Source organism: Gymnoscopelus braueri (genome assembly GCF_963280865.1).
Source record: "Gymnoscopelus braueri genome assembly, chromosome: 2".
Taxonomy (NCBI): domain Eukaryota; kingdom Metazoa; phylum Chordata; class Actinopteri; order Myctophiformes; family Myctophidae; genus Gymnoscopelus; species Gymnoscopelus braueri.
The window spans coordinates 54,251,750-54,274,669 of NC_137604.1; the positions used below are offsets into that span (position 1 = coordinate 54,251,750).

The following is a 22,920-nucleotide window of genomic DNA, read 5'->3' on the forward strand; positions in this document are numbered from 1 at the left end:
CTAACATGTCAGGCTCTCTTTTGCAGAACATAATTGGATTTTCCTTTTTACTTTGGCTTATTGGTTTGGAAAGAAAGACATCATCTCATTTGACAGAAACACAACACACTGGCATCCTGCCTTGCAGCTGTTTTATTATTTATTTATTATTTTGCGCATTGGGGAGGAAGCATAAATCAAGTTCAATAAAAATTCAGCCCAAACACATGCAGAGCTTAATCACCAGATTGATGCATGGAAATCATATAATATCATTAACAGAAGAACCTCGAGTGACGTGTTATAACCCTTCAGAGACATAGGTAGCTTAACCACATAAAAGACAAGGGCAAACGGTCTTTTCTTTCTCTTTTTTTCTTTTCCTTTTTTTTTCTTTCTTTTTTTTACAGTGGAGCACTCTTGCTAATTAAGTCGTTGAACTTCGGGCAAAAACATTACCCTTTAGAAACATGTCTTCCTCCTCCACAGGGGGGCGGGGGGGAAAGGGGGGGGGATGGACTCGCTTAGCCAATAGGAACGCAGCTTGAATTAAGGTCAGGAGGAAGATACACAATAGGATTGCGGCACCTTGGAAAAGATGCTGATGCTGAGGAGGCTGTGAGCTGGAGGAGGAGGATGCTATACGGAAGCTAACTGTCACTGAGAGATGAGATGTGCCGAGGCTTCACCACCACCCGCCGTGTTTTCTGTTGTTGAGTGATGTGTGATGTAGAAAAAGGGGAAGTCGTTTTCTCTTAAATAACCTAAAAGGTAAAAAACAAAATGATTGTTTATATACTCAATCAGGGCTGCTGCTGCTCTGCTCACATTGTCTTGTTGTCATGTTGTTTGTGTATCATCTGGACTGGCAGTATAGCCTAGGAGGCTATGATGTCAGCGCTATCATGCCGGCAAGATGAAAGGATATGGTGCCGTTACTGTGGCAACATTAGAGATGGAGGGATACACACACACACACACACACACACACACACACACACACACACACACATCTCACAGCGTGGCGTGTTCATCTGAAAGCATTAGGCTATGCATCCGAATAAATGACTGTTATCTATAAATGTCCATTTAGCCCTAGTGTTAGAGAGGCAGTCTATTGATTGAAGACAAAGGACCCAAGCCAAGTCTGCATTATTATTTTAATAGCAACGACACTAGGCTAAAACAATACATGTAACAAACATGTTATTATACATTTGACTTTGTTTTGTCATTCTCTGTCATTGTCATCAATGCAGGCAGGAAACAATCACATCTTAACAACACAAAGGAAATGACTGTCGTTTACATTAAAGCAGTGTTTCTCAATGCCTGGTCCGGGGCCCACCAGAGGTCCAAATGGATCTGTATGGGTCTGTAACTCTGAGAACCAGCGTTGAGAACCAGTGCATTAAAGCAGCGGTTATAAAATAATCATATTTCAACTGCAGGTGACCCCCCCCCCCCACCCTGATAAGCAATGTAAAGGAGTCGAGGCATTCAATTTAGTTTGACGCGGTTCCACAGATAAATATTGTGAAAATGGCAGAACTACAAGCTCAGGGCTATTTAATTTATTTTGCATCTTCTTATATTATTTGACAATTTGGCCAATGTTTGACCAGTTTTTATAGTATACAATAGTTACTGTAGTTGGTTACTTTTGACGTAGTAATGGTCTTATAATTTTATTCATCTATTTTTGTTAATAATTTTTCCTATTTTAGAGGCATTCAAAAGTCCTTAAATTGTCACTTTAGAAATGAAATGTGCAAATACCCTGTATACACTTATTCTGTATGTGGGTTTGTTTACTGTTGATACTGTTGAGTGAGAAAACAATGTTGCACATTAAGATAATATTGTGCATTTCTGTGTGTGTGTGTGTGTGTGTGTGTGTGTGTGTGTGTGTGTGTGTGTGTGTGTGTGTGTGTGTGTGTGTGTGTGTGTGTGTGTGTGCGTGCGCGCGCGCGCGCGCGCGCGCGCGCGTGCGTGCGTGCGTGCGTGCGTGCGTGCGTGCGTGCGTGCGTGCGTGCGTGCGTGCGTGCGTGTGTGTGTGTGTGTGTCAGGAGGACACCCATGACCCTAACAAGAGGTTCCTTCACCTACTCAAACGGTGAAGAATACCACGGAGAATGGAAAGAAGGTAAGACTCCTCTTACCTTTGCTCATAACCCTGTTTTACTTATTATCGCATCTCCATATTTATATAATTTCTACAGTCAACTGTTTCATTCTGCCATCGTTTGGACGGCCAAACGGAACAACAACCAGAATGATGTTAGAATGCTCAGTGGTGTACAGTACAGCAGTGGTTTTTGATTGGTTGATTCAATACTTTATACCAGTTAACAGTTTTTAACAGTTTGCAAAGACAAGCACAGGGAAGTAGGCTACAGTTCAGTACAAGGTCTGTTAAGAGGATTTTAAACCCAAGGAAACACTATGGCTTGTTTCCATTGGGGTCCTTTGTACTCAATTCATCAAAACTAGTGGTTCCCAAATGTTTTAGCTTGAGACCCCAAAGAGAAATTAGATTTCTCCTCGGGACCCTATAGTGAAAATAGACGATCTACAGTTTTAGATTGGCTATTTTCACTACTTCTTAAAAATGTCTTCAATTGATGGAATGTCTCAGATTTTCGGGGGAAATGTATGAAATCCTCTTTCTTTTACATTTTATTTTGGATTTGCTTATGTACTTTTTGAAAACTAATAAATACCTTTTTGTATTATTATTTAACTTTTTTTTTACTTGTGACCCATTAAAACATTGGTCCCGACCCAGTGTTTAGGAAACACTGCAGTACAGTATATATCTACTGTATATGTTCTAAATGTGAAGAAACATTCTAAACCCGCATGGTAACACTTTACTTATAGAATACAAATTCATACACGTAATTAACATTTAATTGCTGATGAATTAATGATGAACTCATATACGTTAATTCATCACAAATTTATCATGACCTCATAATTAATTCCTTAACTAATGGTGAAGTCACATGGTCATAACCAACTTAAAATATAATTAGTTAAGGATATCAATATTATTATTATTAATAATAACAATAATAATAATATTAATAATATCAAAAACTTATGTAGCGCCTTTCTATACCCAAGGACGCTTTACATGGAGGAGAAAACAACAAAAGAAAATCAACTTTATGTGGAAAAACACTAAGAAAAGGCTAAGACTAAGGGTTCAAATCAATAAATACAGTGGATCAGTGAAACTTGGGGACATGGTGTTTGAGGAGGTCGAGGAGGGGATGTGGGGAGCCAGATTATTCTTGGCCTTATACAGTAGGTGGTGAGAAGTATTTTGACGTGGATTCTTTGTTTGACTGGAAGCCAGTGAAGGTCGTGGAGGACTGGTGTAATAGGGTCTCTGGAACGGGTACTGGTGAAGCAGGCAGCTGAGTTCTGGACATATTGGAGTTTGTTGAGGACTTTAGAGGTGGTCCCATGGGGGATACTGTTGCCATAGTCGAGCCGGGATGTAATGAATGCCAGTGGTGTAAAGTAACTAAGTACATTTACTCAAGTACTGTACTTAAGTACAATTTTGAGGTACTTTTACTTCACTGGAGTATTTCCAATTTTCAATACTTACACTTCTACTCCACTACATATCAGTGGCAAATATTGGATTTTTTTCTCCACTACAATTATTTGACAACTTTAGTTACAAGTTACTTTGTAGATTTTCATTATTACATACATTAACCACTTCAGCCCTATTCAAACTTTGGATATTTGCAAATAGCAGATCTACAATCTCACAACGTGTCGCGATGCGACGCGTTGTGAGGAGCTAATACATTTTATACATATGATACCTTGTGAAACGGAACATTCTGCATAATGTGTACTTTTACTTTCGTACTTTAAGTACGTTTTGATACCAATACTTTTGTACTTTTACTCAAGTACATCTTTCATTCCGGACTTTTACTTTACAGAGTATTTCTACATTGCAGTATTGATACTTTTACTTAAGTAAAAGAAATGTGTAGCCTACTTTTTCCACCACTGATGAATGCATGGATGAGTGTTTCAGCTGCAGAGAATGACAATGTTCTTGAGGTGGAAGGAGAACATTGTATACATGTACTTCATACGTGTATTCATATGCACCACCACGCTTGGTGGTGGGTTGGTAGATCAGCTTTTTTCTGTGCCTTCTACGCCCACGGATGAGTGCTCATAGGCGGATGGACTCATACAAACCCACCACGCGTGGGTGGCCCATAATTTGGTTGTATGTACAGTATGTTTAAGTAAAGTCTTACCGACGATTGCATTGTTATTGTTAATTTAACTACGAAAAGTGTACAAATGGAACCAAATGGAGCCTTAAGGGTCCAAATGAAGTGAACACTAACTAGTTAAATGAACACAAACTAGTTTACTGTGTTCATAAATGAGTAAGTGAAGTAAATAACTGCTTAAGGTAAGGCTCAGTCAATGATCTGTGCAAACGTGATGCTGAGGAAGTGAAAATTGGATGTTATAATCATACTTTGAACCTCATTACATTTAAATGGATTTATCACATATTATGCTGTTTTTCATTTAATCGCTTGCAGCGGAAACATTTAATCTATAGCCTTTGAAAACTATCTTAATTACCAATTCAAGCGCATCATTTGACTAATGTGTCAAAAAGGATTCAGTTCAGATGGTAGTGGGACTATTTCCACTTGGGAATTAGTTAACACAACTTAACGCGATGCTATCTTCACTGAAATTTCGCCTATTTTCGCTGAATATTCGCCTATTTTCATGCATGTGCCTATGGAGGGATGCAAATGAATCTCTGGTGTTGGCTATATCAACTCAAAAGTGCTTTGCAAAGTAAACGAATAAGTGATAAAGTTGAAAGTGATTTATTGTGTGTTCTCACACACACACACACACACAAAGATTTCAGCTTTTGGGCAAACAGAGACAGCCAAAGGAATGGTGTAAAACTGGAGCAGAAAAAAATATAACCATAGGCAATTCTGTACACTCACAAGTATGCAGATGCGCGCACGTGTGCACGCGCGCGCGCGCACACACACACACACACACACACACACACACACACACACACACACACACACACACACACACACACACACACACACACACACACACACACACACACACACACACACACACACACACACACACACACACACACACACACACACACACACACACACACCATCTGGTGTCAAGCGGAGACTGCTGAGAGCTCCCCTGTGATGGGAAATAGCACTAGCTGAACCAGTCTTTGCAGTTTGACAGAACCACATGGATGTACATGCTTAAGGGGTAAGAGTAAACAAAGAAACGAGAACAAAAGTTTTGTGCTATATCAGGGGTGGCGAGTGGTTGGGGAAAACATATGGTTGCTCTTATAAAGTTAGTTTGAAAGAAGTCGTCACAATTTCTCTCCCTGTCTGGAGACACTTGCAAAAGCTGTTAGATTATTTCAGAAGTAGCACACTTTTTATCCTTTTATGCACATTTTGAGTATTGTGAAAGTTTGTTGAACGTATTGGGTCGGGGGGAGGGTGAGAGGTGTGTGTGTGTATATATTTTCAACCCAAGAACTAAACAAGCACTATGGCATGTTTCCATTGGGGTCCTTTGTACTCAATTCATCGAAGCTAGTGGTTCCCAAATGTTTTAGCTTGAGACCCAACTAGTGAAAATAGTCTGTTGAATATATTGGTTCGGGGGGAGGGTGAGGGGTGTGTGTGTGTGTGTGTATATATATGCATACATTACATATGTACCGTGACAGTGTCACAGCCCATCCCCATACACACTGTTTGCACACAAACAAACATTCAGGCTAGTTGCGCATTAGACTGGAATTGAACCCTGCGTCTGATGGGTTAAGCCTGAGTTATACTTAAATGCGCACAAGTGTCACACGTGCTGTAATGTGCCGATGTACAATCTAGCAACGGGTAGCGCTGAGACGCCGCTATGAGCCTGTAGATCTGATGTTTTCCATGCGCGACACCTGCGCGCCAACTAAGTATAACTCTCTGGCTTTAGTGTCATATGAATAATTCAACTGAGAAATGGTTGAACACGGTCCTATGTGGCCGATCTCAGGTTACAGGAAGTAGGTTGGTGTACATCCTCAGTCAAGAGCATGGGGGGCTGTGTGGACCATTTACTACTGCACCAACACGGCCATTTAACATCCATGCATTACCACTATTGATTGACATAAAAGCCGGACAAATTCAGCTAAACCCTAATTAGCCGGAGACCGTGACCTGACATGAGATTGGAGCGAGGCGTTGGGAAGGGTTGAACGACAGATTAGAGTCTGTCTGAAGCAGTTTGGAGGAGTCAGACCGGAGAGGGAGAGAGGGAGAGAAATAGATACCAGTCCATTCAAACAGCGCTTCACTGATAATCCTTCTTTAGAGGAAGAGGAAAAATAGTATCAGCTTTAAGTGGTGTGTAAATAGCTTTTTGATTTTGCCAGCTGACATTAATTTAATAAATTTCAATGGCACTATTCATACTGTCAACATGGCTCTTGCAGTTTATACGATTTTACAATTTAGGCATTTAGCAGATGCTCTTATCCAGTAAATGGCAGGAACCCTTGTTAACAAACGACAGGGTAAATAAATGTAGCCTGGAAACCAGACAAATCTGCCATTGCAAAAAAAAGAAATGCCCTTGGCAGATTTGGTCTGGCACCGCTCAGTAGTGATTGGATTTCACACCCTCCGAAGTAGTGAGGGACCAATCGGGGGCCTAGTATGCAAATATTAATTGTGGGTGGGTTTATCACTAGAAGCATTTCATTTTCTTTTATAATTAATTAATTCGCCCCTTCGAAATGCAGGTTCCACACAGAGATTCCAGAATAATTAGTCTGGCCATGCCAGGCTAAAATAAATGGACAAGAAATTAGAGCACAAAGAAACAACCAAGTGCTACAAAGTAACCGCCAAGTAAACATTAAACCAACAGTAGCATCTGAACAACATGCTATCTAAAAAAAAAAAAAAAAAAGTGAAAAAGAAATGCCTACATCGACACGTTGTGAATTTGTAGACAGCTATTTGAACTATGACATGTTTTAAAAATAAAAACAGCAGATCTAGAAGCTTAGAACGTGTCACGAAGTTCACTTCATAGTTCGAAGTGAACTATGGTATTTCAGCTATTTCAAATATGTCAGTAATTTCTTTGTATGTTTAAGTTATTTGTCATATCTGCTTTGTGCAATTTTGGATTACAAAGCCTAAAAGGCAAACAGAAATTACGTGTATTCATATGTTCCGATGTTTAATGCCAAAAACACAATTAATTTGTTAATCGCAATTATTTGTATGACATTTAATCGTCAACTTGTTGTGTTCTGTAATCGTGACAGCCTACACACAGTCTGACACACCTTTGTGGTGCACGGCAACACGCACGCATACACAATTGCTCGTGCGTCCGCCTGCTCGCGCACACACACGCACACGCAAACGCACACACACACGCACACACACACACACACACACACACAGACACTCACGGTTCCAAGAAAATAACGAGTAGCAAGCTCTCTGCAGAGTTACGTGATGCAAGTGTTTGAACTCGGTCAAATCTCCTCTCCAAATCTCCTGTGAAAAACCCTGCTGAGATTAGGGCAGCACTTTAAGCAGTCCTGACAGATGGACTGCCTAATTTACTTCCCCACAGTGGGAAGACTCACTAAAACCTCACCACTGCTTGCTTCACTCCCTTGGTTGCTTTACTGTACACCTGCCAACAGGCTGCACCGCCCCCTCCCTTAAAGAAGTAGTTCACCCAAAAAATTACTTATTTTCTATCGATTACACACCAATTAAAGCCTTGAATTCATGCATTCTTGATGAGTTATTATCATCGAGTTATTGGCTTAGGAATGCGGGGAAAAAAATAATCAAGGCTTCACAGGGTGTGTAATCGATAGAAAATAAGTATTTTTTTGGGGTGAATTACTCCTTTAACCACTAAATCCCAGCATCCGTATTGAGGGAAAAGCTTTCGCAGGAAAATAGCCGCGTTGTGTGAGCTTGTCAATCAGCTATTTTCCTGCAAAAGCTTTACCCACAAAAACAGAAAACAGGAAAGATGTGAGTACAGAGCCCTGAGGGACTCCGGTCAACCATATGGGCTTTAAGTGGTTAATCCCAATCTACTGACAGGGGGGGGGGGGCTGTCACTGTGCTGCTGCTGGCCATCTCACCAGCTCATTGGTTAAATGTTCAGTGGTGGAAAAAGTACTCAAATTGTTTACTTAAGTAAAAGTATCAATACTGCAACATAGAAATACTCTGTTACAAGTAAAAGTCCAGAAATAAAATTTACTTGAGTAAAAGTACAAAAGTATTGGTATCAAAATATACTTAAAAAACTAAAGTAGACAGTACTCATTATGCAGAATGACCCATTTCACAAGTTTTCAAATGTATAAAACTCTTTTGAAAACATTTATTTTCAAATGGTCAAAATGTATATAGGGCTGAAGTGGGTAATGTATGTTTTGTAATAACAATCTAAATAAAAAAGGATTAGTAACTAAAGTTGTCAAATAATTGTAGTGGAGTAAAAAGTACAATATTTGTCTCTGAGTTGTAAAAGTATTGAAAATTGAAAATACTCCAGTAAACATTCCTTAACATTGTACTTAAGTACAGTACTTGACTAAATGTACTTAGTTACTTTACACCATTGAAAATGTTGATACTTACAGTGTATACATGAAGAATACAAGATCCTTGTCATAGTCGTCACTCTCCTAAATCCAAAGCCTATAATAAAGCCTAATATATACTGTGTCATATGATGGTGTGTCACTCACCAAAAATAATACATTGTCGCTTGAAAATGAGTTGTTTTCAGTAAGCAACATTGACCCCCCCCCCCAACAAAAAAAACATCTCTGTGAAATTTGGCAGGAGAAATATACGTCTTTGTCATTTAAATAATGTACTGGGGGCCAGCGCTATGAATATATAAAAAATAAAAAAAATCTTAAAGGAAAAATATGATGGAATTTACTTGATCATCTTCTAAAGCCTAGTCTCTTTCTATTCAGACTTCAGAGTGAGCCTCCCCTTAAATGTTTGTCAGCAATTGAGTCCTTTTTGGGAAGCAGGTAATTAAGGAAGCAGAGAAGACAGCTGAAGCGTGACATTAAAATATAACTTTTCTACTTAAATAATCTCACTCAAGCAGGAGGCATTTAGGTCAGGATTTTCCTTTTTTCTTCGTTTTCTTTTTTCTTTTTTTTGGGAGGGTGGGGGTGTTTTATACTTGGTCGTATGATGTGTCACACAAAAATGCAGAGATTAGCTGATCAACTAAAAAAGTGTTAATTTATGTAGACTGTAAAAATGGGCTCTCTCAGAGGTTTTTTTTTAATACCTGGGAAAGCTGACAAGTGTACACCCTCTGCTTCTGGCAAACAAACCAAGCCCTTTCAAAACCCTCTGACCCCGAATATAATAGTCACCTGCAACCAAGAGAGTTTACCAAGGCTTTCTGTTTTGTTTCGTGTTATACATGTATGGTCTTTGGGGAAGTTTGATAGTAAATATACCAAAGAACAAAAGAAGCTAAATGTAAGAAACAAATTAAATCGCTTAACCACTTTCAACCTGACGTCTCTATATTTTGGACATGTGCATTAACACTATTTTGAGCATTATTATAGACAAAAGATTTCAAAACATTTCAAGATCTTGAAATAACATAAGCTCACCACGCATAGCGATATGTTGTGAGCTTTGTAGAGAGGCTATTTTCCATTGTTTTTGAAAATATTTAGAAAGCTTAAGTGGTTGAAAAAAAGCCCATTGACAGTATATAATTAATGTTTTGGCTTTAAGCAGAAGCAACGAATAAGCCACCAGTGTTGCTGTAGTAGTAGAGCCAGTGGGAGGCATGTTTCATTCAGGGTAGGTCTCTAAGCTCTTTATGTTGCATTAGCTTCTTAAACACACGCAGGGGAGACCATGACCTTCTGGCACAAAGGTACCGTCAGCAGTACTGCCATAGTTTGGCTCTATTTCAGACACCCACTACAAACAGGGATCAATGTAGTGTCGGCAGCAACGATCCAGTACTAATGTCATGGGGCTGTCTTTTTAAGTTTTTTTTCTCCCCTTTTTCCTTTTTCTCAGAGTGGGGACCCCAGCAGAGCTCCTTTTAGGGGATTCCAGGGGGGGGGGGGGTACTGTGGCAAAATGTGTTAATATACTGTAGTATCAAAATCAGTTTAACAAATTGTATTCAAATTTATACTTATAGGCTATTTCAAAAATAGCAGATCTACAAGCTCTTGTAGATTGGCATGTAAACTTGTACAGTACATCGGCTATTTCCCCCCCAAAAATTAAGACTTGTGAAGAATGTGGAATACATTTCAGATGGGGGTCTGTGGCTAAATACATGTCAGTTTGGGGGTCCATTGATATGACAATGTTTGAAAGCCACTGCTTTAGATCATTTTGTATTGGGATAGGACAGTGCAGCTGTCAGGAGGCAAAGAGGAGGCGATGGCATGCTACTGTATGGCTGGGCAATTCACTGAAAATATCGTCGCTGTTGCATCTCCGTATTCTAACTTTTTGAGTTTTTGGGTAAATTAACACCCTACTTGATCATACTACAGTGTCACACAAAAGCATCAAAAGTAGCAGATCTACAAGCTCGAAACGCGGCGCGAAGCGACGCGTTTTGAGCTTGTCGATCTGCTGCTGATGAATTTGTGGTTTCCATCCGACAGAGACGATATATTATTGAAACTGACATTTACAACGTCTAACCGACTTTATCTTGCTCGTGTAGGCTACAGTAGGTTAATCGAATAATTGAGAAGCAGGTTTTTGTTTTGATAACGTTTTTCAAATTTCTTATTATATAAACGAATCAACACAAAACGCTTAGTTTCGACTTAACCACTCAAGCCCCTGTATTGCACTTTGTTGTACAATGGTGCCATGCGAACATAGCCGACCAACAAGCTTGTCGATCTGCTATTTTCACACATTTCTTTTGTATTCATCAGCAAAAGTTTTAAATAATAAGCAAATATTGATTTGAAGTCATAACGCCCGTTACTGAACAATTGAGCAACAAGGTCAACGTAAATTACAGTATAGATCGGGTGCTATCTTCGTTTGAAAGTAAAAGTAAACAAATAAAGAATTCATTAATTCAAGCTTTATTTATTCTCAAAATGACATTAAACACATTTACAGTGTTGTCAATACTTTCGTCAACATCACAGTGTGTTGCACATCGTCACTGACAGGCAGAAACCTTGTTTGTCCAAAACAAATCCAAAAAGAACCTGTGTTCCAACAATGGATCCAATGTAGTTATTATTATATAGTCACATCTTGTTAATACTTTTCATTGGTTCAATATTTATCAAACCCACACAGACACACTTAACCACTTCAAACCCAGCATCGCTATTTTGGCCATGTAGGTGAAAATGTTAAGAAATTATTCAAAGTATTTTACAAATTTGTCAAAAATAGCAAAAATAGCAAATCCACAAGCTCACAACGGGTCACATCGCCATACATTGTGTGCTTGTAGATCGGCTATGTTCCCTACAGTTAAAATAGGGCATTCATTCGTGAAAAATAAACAAACACTTAAAGCGATTACATTTGGAGACAGCGAAGATATTTAAAAAACAAAACAACTTAAGAACAAAACATCTGAAACCAATGACATATTGTGGTGACCTGCTTGCCTGTGGTCACCATGGACCTAAAGAGACCCATGGACAACACACGACTAGAGTATCTGTTTTCAGTGTTCTGTTCTACCCTGCAGGGTAATCCATGAGGTAGGGCACAGGAGTCACCAAGTTCAGCACAAACTCCAGGCACTTTAACCCATGAAGACCTGAGGGAGATTCTAAAAATGTTTTCTGAAAAACGTATGTTGCTGTATCAGTGGTTCTCAAAAATGTTCATGACACGGACCCCCCCCCCCCCCAAAATCATATCTATTTTACCCCCGACCCCAATCTCAAAATATTGTCTTCCAGGGACCCCCAGAAGCAATGAATTGAGTTAAAAATGTTATATAAAAAAATAATACTATATTCAAAGATTTGCACACATTTTCACGATGTTTATAAAATAGCAGATCTACAAGCTCATAGCGTGGAATGAAGTGACGTGCTGTGAGCTTGTAGATCTGCTACCTAAAATAATCTAAAATGACACAAGATGCTTTCCCGGTTTTACTGGGTTAAGTGTGAGCCATGTTATTAGATCATGTACGATAGGGTGCACACAGTTCCATTCCAATAATGACCTCTGCTCACAATAAGAAGCACGGTTTCCTGCGCAAGTGCTGCAATGTTTTACCATTGAGCTAATAGAGCTTAGCTGGCCTGCTTGCTCGGGGGGGGGAAATGGGATCTTGACCATCAGGTCAAAATTGTTGTCAGATCCTGTGTCTAGGTGAGACATGACCTTTGACACGATCTCAATGGATGAGCAGGGAGACAAAATACAACCACCCCAATTGTATAAGTTATATTGTATTAACATACTCTCCCACACAGATTGGACAACATTAAATGTTATTCATTAAAAGAAAAGTTACATAGTGCTGCTTTCATTTCCGAATCTATAGCCCTCGTCTAACTTTTCCACGTGGTGAAATACTGTCCAAACAATAGAATTTTGCTCCAATCATGTGTTGCTCGTTGCTCCTGCTTTGACAGGTTTTTTTCCCCTTTTAACAAAATGTCAGCATCTAGAGGCATCTGCAGCTGTCTGACGCTGTCTTAACCCATCAAGACCAGGAGCGCATGTGTGTAATTTTTAGATTTCTTTGAGCTATTCAAAAACAGCAGATATACAAGCTCGTAGCTTATAATATAAGCTACGAGCTTGTATATCTGCTTGTATATTATACAAGCAGATATACAAGCTCAAGCTCATAGCTTGTAGATCTGCTATTTTTGAAAAATCGTGAAAATGTGCGCAAATCTTTGAATGTATATTTTTTTCGAGCGAACATTTGGAAAATATTGTGTTCCAGGGACCGCCCAGAAACAAAGATTTGAGTTACAAATATTTAAAAGATAATATATTGAAAAAAATATTGAATATATATTCAAAGCTCATAGCGCGGCACACGCTATGAGCTTGTATATCTGCTATTTTTGAATAGCCCAAAATATGAAATAATGGTTATAGCTCAAATCTAAAAGGACATAGATGCGTTCCCGGATTGAAAGGGTTAAAATAATGTTACGATGCTGCTGACAGCTGCAACCCCTCAGATGCTTTGGTATTGACACAACTGTCACACACGGTTATACAGCCATATGTATGTATGTAACTGTGTCTGCATTTAATTTTCCTGCTCTAAAGCACTTTCTAACATTGTTTTATTGTGCTTCTGCGTAACTAACTATATTTATGTGTGAAAGTTGAACACGATCCCACCTCCCAGATGTCTTAATTTGAAGATAACTCGCATGGCAGTGCCCCCCCTTCCCCTCCCCCCCCCACACACACACACACACTCCTGCACTGCATTTAGTTTTTAAATGAGTTTCTTGATTGACTCACCACTACCATAGCTTCAGTTTTGTTATGATACAATTGTCCAATTATAATCAGCAGCAGAGCAATTTAAAATAGTGTAGAGAATCTCCTCCTTACTTATTTTTCACTATTTAATTCTTCTTGTTAAATTCATCTTGTGTCTTATTATATTCAATATTTTGGAGTGAGATAAGCCTCACTGGCACAGTTTGTATTTATTTCTTCCTCTCTCTTTTCAAGTGTCACATCCTGTCAAAAAACAGTAATTCCTGTCTCTGAAAATTGGCGGAAACGCACGCACGCTTCACTACGTCTTCCCAATAACACAAGAACAGTCATAGTTGAGTTCATGTTTTGAAAATTTGCCACTCAATTTATCTAGCATGCATCTCTCATCAGGTCTTGAATTGAAAACACTTCAAGACACTTCAGGGTTTGGATATAAATTGGCTTCATTCCTCATGCCAAAAATGTCGCAAAGCTATACGGCTCTCTGCAGCAGTGGTTCTCAACCTTTTCAGGCCGTGACCCCCCAAAATAATCATATTTGAACTGGGGACCCCCCAAAATAATCATATTTAAACTGGGGACCTCCCACCCTGACAAGCACTTGGAATGTAGGAGTTGAGGCATTCAATTTAGTTTGACTCGGTTCCACAGATACATATTGTGAAAATAGCCAACCTACAAGACCCCCAAGGACCTCTGGGGGTCCCCGGACCCCACTTTGAGAAACACTAGATACTGCACTTTTTTTTTTACAACAATGTATTTATAATATTGTAACATTTATAAATATTGTTCCACTGTATATTGTTAGGGAATATTCAATGCTATTGATTATTTATGATTTACTAACCTTAAACATATTGATGCCTTTCTTAACTGCAACTGTGTCAATTATATAACGCTACTGTGATTGCCTGGCAGCTGACACCAGCCTTTGTTATATATCTGTGAGCTGTCACTTGTTTTGATACGACTAGAGGACTGAGTTGAAATGCGTGGGCGGTTATTAACTTTTGCAAAGCAGCGTGCTAAAAACCTAAAGCAATCAAGTGACAAAACACAGTGGTGCTTGAGAGATCACATTTTAACCACTTAAGAACCATACAGAATACAGTACTTCATTGTACGACAAATAGCGAAAACAACTGATATACATGAATGGCATGGCTAAAATATGGATATCAGGTTGAACGTGTTTAGAGGTAGGGTAAGTGATATTTTTTGGTTAAAACAAAAAAGGTTTTTGTTTAAAGGTTTTACAGCTCTATATTCTGATAGTAATCATTGCTATAGAGTGTTTGTTCAGTAACAGGTGTCTCCCTGTCTCTCCAGCTCTTTAATAAACAGAAAATACATCTTCAGTTAGGTGACCAAATTTCAGCCAATCTGGAGAGAGTGCCCATTTATCAGCTTCATTTTTTTATAGTGTTCCAGTTCGAATTGTGTCTGCTCATTTCTTTGTGTCATCACTTCCAATTTCACTTGTTTAATCTGTATCCTGTCTGAGTTCTCTCTCCTGATTGGATAACATTGGTATCCCAATCTGAAAATGCATTTTTCTGTTTAATAAAGAGCCGGAGAGACGTGGAGACTCCTGTTACTGAACAAACACTCTATAGCACTAGAGTACTATCAGAATATAGAGCTATTTAACATTTGTTTTTTTTAACCAAAGAAAATCACTTACCCTACCTTTAATGTGTGAACCAGAGACACATTTCATGGCCAGGTGTAAACTAAGACTCACTGAACCAGTGGTTCCCAACCTTTTCTTGACCAGCTAGGGCCCACTTGAAAATCATTCGGAGCGTTCGCCGGCCCACCCATCCATCTGACCACTTCGTGATAAGTGGTCAGATGATGGGTGGGCAGCATGCATTGTCAGGTTTGGATCAATTCAACTGACATAGTACACCCTACTTTAACTTCCTATTTATCGGTATCACAATGCAGGCATGCAAACAGCCCGAGGTGAAAAAGGTGACAACATGTTGTTTTCTTTCGAGTCAGGTGTCACACAATTGCCCTATTTGGGTTCAAAAAGGTGACTGTAGCTGAAAAGTGACACTTTTGCATGTCTGACAATGAAAACTCATTTTCAAGGTTTTAACCCATTCAATCTGGGAATGCATCTGTGTCATTTTAGATTTCTTTGGCTATACAAAAATAGCAGATCGACAAGCTCATAGCACGGCGCTATGAGCTTGTAGATCTGCTATTTTTTTAAAACCATGAAAATGTGTGCAAATCTTATCAAGCGAACATCTTTAACTCAAATCTTTGCTTCTGGGGGTCCCTGGAACAAAATATTTAGATTCTACAAATGTCTTCTAAATCTTGTTGCTATATATCAGTGCTCAAACTTTTTCATGTCAAGGACCCCCAAAATTATGTTTTTGGCCGCCGACCAACATCAAAATATGTTCTTCCAGGGACCCCCAGAAGCAAAGATTTGAGTTAAAAATGTTGTTTCCAAAAATATATGTATTTAAAGATTTTCACAAATGTTCAAGATTTTTCAAAAATAGCAGATCAACAAGCTCATAGCGCGGCTATGAGCCTGTAGATCTGCTAATTTTGAATAGCCAAAGTATAAAATAATGGTTTTAGCTCAAATCTAAAATGACACAGTTGCGTTCCCCGGATTGAATGGTTAAATAGGAAAAATAGCAGATTTTTTTTTTTTTTTTTACAGTTTTACATTTGTTTATATTAATGTTATATTATCATTAAAACCGTTGTATTTCGCCAATTATTTGGCAGCCCGCTTGCAATATCCTGACGGGGAATCGCTGCACTGAACAGAAACTTAACCTAGCCTTGTTTGTGTTTCCTGTCTCAGGTCTGCGTCATGGACTGGGTCAGCTGACCTTCAGCGATGGGACGTGCTACACGGGGCAGTTTGAGAATGGCCTCTTCAACGGCTGCGGGGTCCTAGCTTTCCCTGATGGCTCCAAGTCAGTGCCTGACCTTTGACCTTATCACACAAACTAATGGCTCTTTTCCCACTACAAGAACTATGTGAACAGTGCCATATGAAACGTATTTTCAGGGGTTCTGGATTTGTTTTCCATAGGGTTCCATTTCAGATGAGGTTTTCAGAACCTAATTTGGGGTCTGAGAACCCTCAGGAGGTAGTATGTACTAACCCTGTGCTCTTACTCAAAATTTCAAATAAATAAATGGCAAAAAGAGCTGATCTATTGGTTCACAATGCATCGCACTGCAACGCATTGCGAGCTTGTACAGTAGATAGGCTACAGTATGTTTGCTTTAAAATATCCAGCTACAGATGTGTAAAGAAAAATTGTGCACAGTAAAAACTAACACAGACAACCTCTGACTTTGTTGTGTCTGTGAATATGAATAACATAGTCTGCTCTTGCAATGACATTTCATTCCAAACTACATAACTCCATGTTTTCTCCACATTTTCTGTACACTGAGTTTTTAAACCAGTTAAATGCAACAATAGCAATGAATGCCGAGAAATAAATTGAAGTGAAATGAACAGGAAGACCCTCGCGACCCTCAGAAACGGGGGCTTTATAGACTAGAGCATATTATGATTTCCTCTCTTTTCGGGAGCTATAGGGTTATGGCGTGTGGAGGACATTACATGACTGAGACTGAGAGTGCGCTCTGAATAGAAATAACATTCCAGGGCCAGGGTCATTCTTACAGAGGTCTGCCTTTTTTACTTACCTCATTGTGTTGACATTTATGTTATGTCTAAGCTGTGAGTAAACTAATTTAGGTCGTAAGTTAAGTGGAGCCAGCCACTGTTACTTAAACGCACACAATCAACCGGAAGACACGAACTGCATGCAAACATCTAAGGTCTCAACAAGCGGCTAAATTGCAGTTGTGCAACATCTTTAGAATTGGTTTCAAGGTTTGGTTGCTGTAATTGCAAAAGCACTCCTAAATGCGCCTGTGTGTGTGTGTGTGTGTGTGTGTGTGTGTGTGTGTGTGTGTGTGTGTGTGTGTGTGTGTGTGTGTGTGTGTGTGTGTGTGTGTGTGTGCGCGCACGCTTGTTTATTTTCCAGGTACGAAGGTGAATTTGTTCAGGGAAAATTCCAAGGCACGGGCGTCTTCAGTCGGTTTGATGGAATGAAGTTTGAGGGAGAGTTCAGAAGTGGAAGTGTCGACGGTTATGGTAAAGTTTCAATTCACACCTTGAAGTACAAAACCTTGATTAATTTCCTTGAAGCCTACAAATATTGCCATCTCCCTGCTGCTATCAATTAAAAAGTAGCATAATTTGTTTACTTTTTTTTTTACTTTTTCTTCCTCATGGATGGAAAGTTTTATAAAATGTATTATTAGGTATGAGTGACTAAGGTTAAGGTATGGATTCCAACCATTTTTCTAATACTTTTTCAGAAAGTGTTAATTATCTGGCTGTGCTCATGCAGGGTGTAAAGCTCCCATGTGTGTTAAAGAAGGTCTCTGGGGGTAATCAACACGTTTATGTTGGGAGGACATCTGGGGGAGGAGGGAGTGTCACAACCGGCTGATCGAGAACAATTGTTTTAAGGTGTAAAAATAGACACGTCAAAGAAAAAAAATAAGAAATAAGAAAAAACCCTCTCTGATCATTATATACATGCATATATAATCAAATCAAAATACTGTCAAACTTATTGCAATGCATCGAGGTTGGTTCTCCATTGTATCACAAATATATATATATATATATATATATACATAAAGATTTGGATTAAAATAGTGTGCGATGGCGGGTTGGATTCCTCCGCCCGTGTGCCTCCGGGCTTGGTGGGGCGCTCGAACGAACACAATGGGCTCTACAGGCACAGCAGCCATATTGGAAAGAAATTGGGCCCCCCTTCCTTACTTTCTTCTCAGGATACCAATGATTCTTCTAATGAAGGCTCTCTTTCCATGTAGTGTAGCACTGTGGCTCTCAAACTTTTTAATTTTAAGAACCCCCATAACTCTGAGAGTGAACCATTGGTACACTCTCAGAGTTACACACCCGTAAGGGGCCAATTGGAACCCCCTCAAGGAACCATGAGGGATGGTGGGGGCGTTGTCACATTCTAAAACAGCCCAAAACCCAAATTTTGCACTTAGTCCGGTGGTGTGCCTCACTAAGTATTGGAATGCTGACCCCAACCCCCCGTGATCAAATCACGCTTCATGCATTCTTTTTCCGACAATCGCGAACTATTTTCTTTTGCCCATTAAGTATAGTTTTGGACCGCGAACTTGAGCCACGAGCGAGCTAAAGCGAGCAAGTCGCCATGCCGAACGTTGCAAAGTTGGCTTGAGCCGACTCAGCGCCGTCCGATAGACACAGAATCGTAAATCATGTTTTGGGGTGAGCGTTTGCCCCAACTGCCACTCAAAGTCACTACTGGCCAATCACAGCGCGTCTTTTCCGGGACTTGTCAGAATCTAGTTGTATATAAATGTCACATCCTTGGTAGGGGCTTGGTAGAATGTAGTTGCCATTAAATAATACGCTGTTCTGTGCATGGGCCATTAGCATGGAAGCATCTTTGTGAGAAAAGTATTGAGGGCGGGCTGGCAAGGTGAAGTGTTTACATGTTTATATATACTATGAATGAAAGGTTTTTGCTGTCGTTTTGAGCACCCGGCTGATAAGAGCACAAGCTTATGTTGTGTTTGAAGTGGATGAAGATGGAAACAAATCCATTCAAAACTAAAACATACAAGCGTATTTCGTTGGTGTAAATGGACAACATCCACTCAAGACTCAGACATAGACACAAATGGATGGTTTGTGATGGATGAACTGCACTCAAAACTCGTCTGTTAGGTTCTTTTAAGCTGAAATGTAGAGACTTTTTTGTGTTATCCTTGTAGCACAAATGTCTGACCTTGCGCTGTTTTCATTTCTGTCAAATAAAGTATTCAATCAATCAATAGCTTTTGCCAAGCTACCCAGCTATTGTACGTGGTGACAAAAGAAATTGCTGAACTATACTTGAAAGCTACAGTACATTATTCTGAAAGTAGTGAGAAGTAGTAGATCTAGACAACATTTCTGGCTGTTTTGTTTCCTTGTACAATGAAAAAAGGTCCTTAAACTTTTTTTTATTAAAGTACATATGAAGTGAGCTGTATTTTCCTATGGGTAATTTACTCACCAATTACAATTAACCGCATTTGGGTTCTCGTAGTGTCTTGACTGCAGATGCATTACTAGTGGGTTTTAATTTGGGACCTGAGTGAGTCACTAACATTCCTGCATTCTAAATAGTAGCCTATACATTTTATTCTTATCGGCTGATGGTTGATTAACCATTAACTCTTTCAGTGCCAATGAAATAAAAAAATTATTGCGAACTTTGCCAGATTTTTTTTTTTTTTTTTTTCAAAGAAAATAAAAAGTGCTTAGGAAGCGAGATACAGCCTTTTTCAGTTTTAGGTTAAACAAAGAGTGGATGGAGCTGCAAATCTTCAGATAATGATATCTTGGGTTCTGAACACTTTTTTCAAGAAAAAAAAAAAAAAAACATTTTTTTTCCAATTTTTTTATTTTTTTTTAAAAAACTCGGGATTTCTCGTTCTGGCACTGAGGGTATAACCCAAAAACTCGGGATAACTCGGGGTCTGGCACTGAGAGAGTTAATGGCAACCTTGTATGCCGAAAACTGTTACCTTTCAGGATTCAAATAAAAAAATTGTTAAAGTAGCAGATCTATAAGCTTGCGGATCTGCTATATATGATGCTTTTGTGTGACACTGTAGTATGATCAAGTAGGGCGTTTACCCATTCAAGCTTATAGTGCGGCACTGAGCTTGTAGATCTGCAACAAAAAAAATGTGAATATTTGTGCAAATCTTTGAAAATATATTTTTTCAAGCAAACATTTGTAAAATATTTTGTTCCAGGGACCCCCAGAAGCAAAGATTTGAGTTATATAGTTACATTTGCACACATTTTCAAAAATAGCAGATCTACAAGCTCATAACGCTGCAGTGGGTGCCGTGCTATGAGCTTGTATAAATGCAATTTTTTGAACAGCCCAAAGAAATCTAAAATGACACAGATGCGTTCCCGGATTGAATGGGTTAATTTACGAAGAAAACGATGGAGATAAGAGGTTTCTATGGTGGTTTATATTGTACTATGTACAATCTAAACCACCATACATAGGATGTGTCTGGTCCCCCTCCCTATAGGAGTCCTGACGTTCACAGACGGCGGTGGCCCAGGTGTCGGCGGGGGGAGCAGCCAGGAGGGTCTGTTTGAGAGCAACCAGCTGGTGAGGAGAGAGAGCAGCCAGAGCCAGGCGGCCGTGCAGCGGGCGCTCGGGGCAGCCGCCAGGGCCCGTACCCTGGCCATGTGACCCTGACCATGTGACCCCATGGTTCAACAACACCGTCCATCCACCCACCACCCACCAGGATCTTTCACACCATCCATCCTCTCCTGGGTTTGAGTTTGTTTTTCATAATATAAATCTATTCATTCTTCTGAATAGAATAGAATATTCTTCTTCCCTAAACTCTTCTGTCAATTACCACATATTTTTTTCTTCTTCCCCTTTTCATAACTAGCACCTACAGCATACTTCCCATTAATTATTATTATCCAGGAACTGTATAAACGTTTTTTTTTATACCACATAGATTACACTATTCCCTGGAGTCTATAGGGATCACATAAATCAGTGGTTCTCAAAGTGGGGTCCGAGGGCGCCCCAGGGGTCCTGGGGGGGGGGGGGCAAATACGCGGCCAAATACAAATCAATTTCACATGAAAAAGTTTGAGAACCACTGACTTAAATAACGCTTTAAATTCTTCCTTTCATCAAAGTCAGCTTGGAATCCATTGGTTCAGAATCGTCGGAGTTCTATCCACCTCCTGCTCATTATTGCAACACCCCGGTGCTAAATCCCTTTCTACGACCACTCTGTGCCGTTCCTCACTCCCTCCAAGATGTCAGTTCTTTTTCTATTATTCGCTCAATATCTCCCATATAAGTGAGATATCTCACTCATAATATCAAAGAACCGGGGTTACGCTAGTAGCCTATAGTTTTCTTTGTATTGTTAAATCTTTTATTACAACCACAAGTGCTTCATTCGGGGGTGGCTTTCAGGCTAAGAACAAACTAACTACAAAACTAAATGGTAATTATAATGAGTGGGCATGGTAGAATTTTTCTTCCAAAGCAGTGCTACAATTAGGTGAAATTATGTGAAACTATCTTAGCAGCAAATGATTATATGACAACAAAGTCACATACTGTATAACATCTTTGCATTGCGGGCAAGCTGTATAGTTCACAGAACTACTGAGAAAATATACTAGTGACATTTCTTTTGTCCTTCCCCGGAACAGAAATGCAATGGGCTCCATCAACGTTACATTAAAGCAAAAAATACTTTATTGGATTCCTGGATTAAACGTAACTCACCATAATTCAACATCAGTTTAGAAAGCATCAACTCTCACAACAAAATCGCCTTTTCATCAAAGTGATTTTAAAGTTGAAACTCTCTTACTTTCTCAAAAGGTGTTGAGGTATTGAAGCCATTCTGCCTTGCTTTGTGCTAAAGTGACTTGTTTAGTAGTCTCTTTCCCTTACATTGTGTTAAACTGTATTCACACTTTCATGCAAAAACCTTATTTTTGGAAAATGTTTTGCTTGGTCTTTGGCAGTAATATTTCCTGGCAAGCTAGAGGGGTAATTGTCTCTAACAAAGCAGGTATAGTTCGATGCATGGCTTGAATATCATTTCATGCCAAAAAAAAATGATATTTAGCCAAAATCACAAGCACTGTTGTTTTGTTATGTTCCACATGTATGGAATATATACCTATATATAGGTATTGAGATAGTGAGGGACTTGGCTGATTTTGCGACTGCATTAGTTAATCTATTGCAGTCACAAAACCAAGAAGTCCAGGAGGGTACTACAGTCCCCTAGTCTTTTTATCCTAAGGCCTCTCCTCTTAGCTGTGCTACTAATCCAAAAACATCAGTCAGTCAATCAATCAAATTGTCAAAAGGACACGAGAAGTACGGATTCGGCTGCAGTATGTTTTTGTTTCTTCACCCAGTGCCACTACGGCTCAAACTGACCGTAGACCAGTTAGAACATCTTACTCAGTGCCAATCACAACAGTGCCAAGAGGCTACTAGAGCTGATCTGGAGTCAGCAACTCAACCGTGTCCACCTGAGAAGCCCGGGTACAGAGTGGTGCGATGGGAGATGGAGGGAGATCCTCAGTGTTAATTTAACCGTAACGGGAAGAGGGGGCACTAGGGAAGAGTGGGCACCTCAATGTAAAATTGGCTATTTTGTCCAATATGTGAAAAAAAAGGGT

The 22,920-nt window shown here is 39.5% G+C and overlaps 1 protein-coding gene across 1 annotated transcript; it reads left to right on the forward strand.

Moving 5' to 3' along the window:
- Positions 1–2,058: 2,058 nt before the first annotated feature.
- LOC308101639 (uncharacterized protein) lies at positions 2,059–20,932 on the forward strand (the record flags this gene model as incomplete). Its single annotated transcript, XM_080451066.1, has 4 exons — positions 2,059–2,125; positions 16,432–16,546; positions 17,639–17,748; positions 20,766–20,932. 4 exons carry the CDS (start codon positions 2,059–2,061, stop codon positions 20,930–20,932), a joined length of 459 nt encoding a protein of 152 aa, XP_080307192.1.
- Between the last annotated feature and the right edge of the window lie 1,988 nt (positions 20,933–22,920).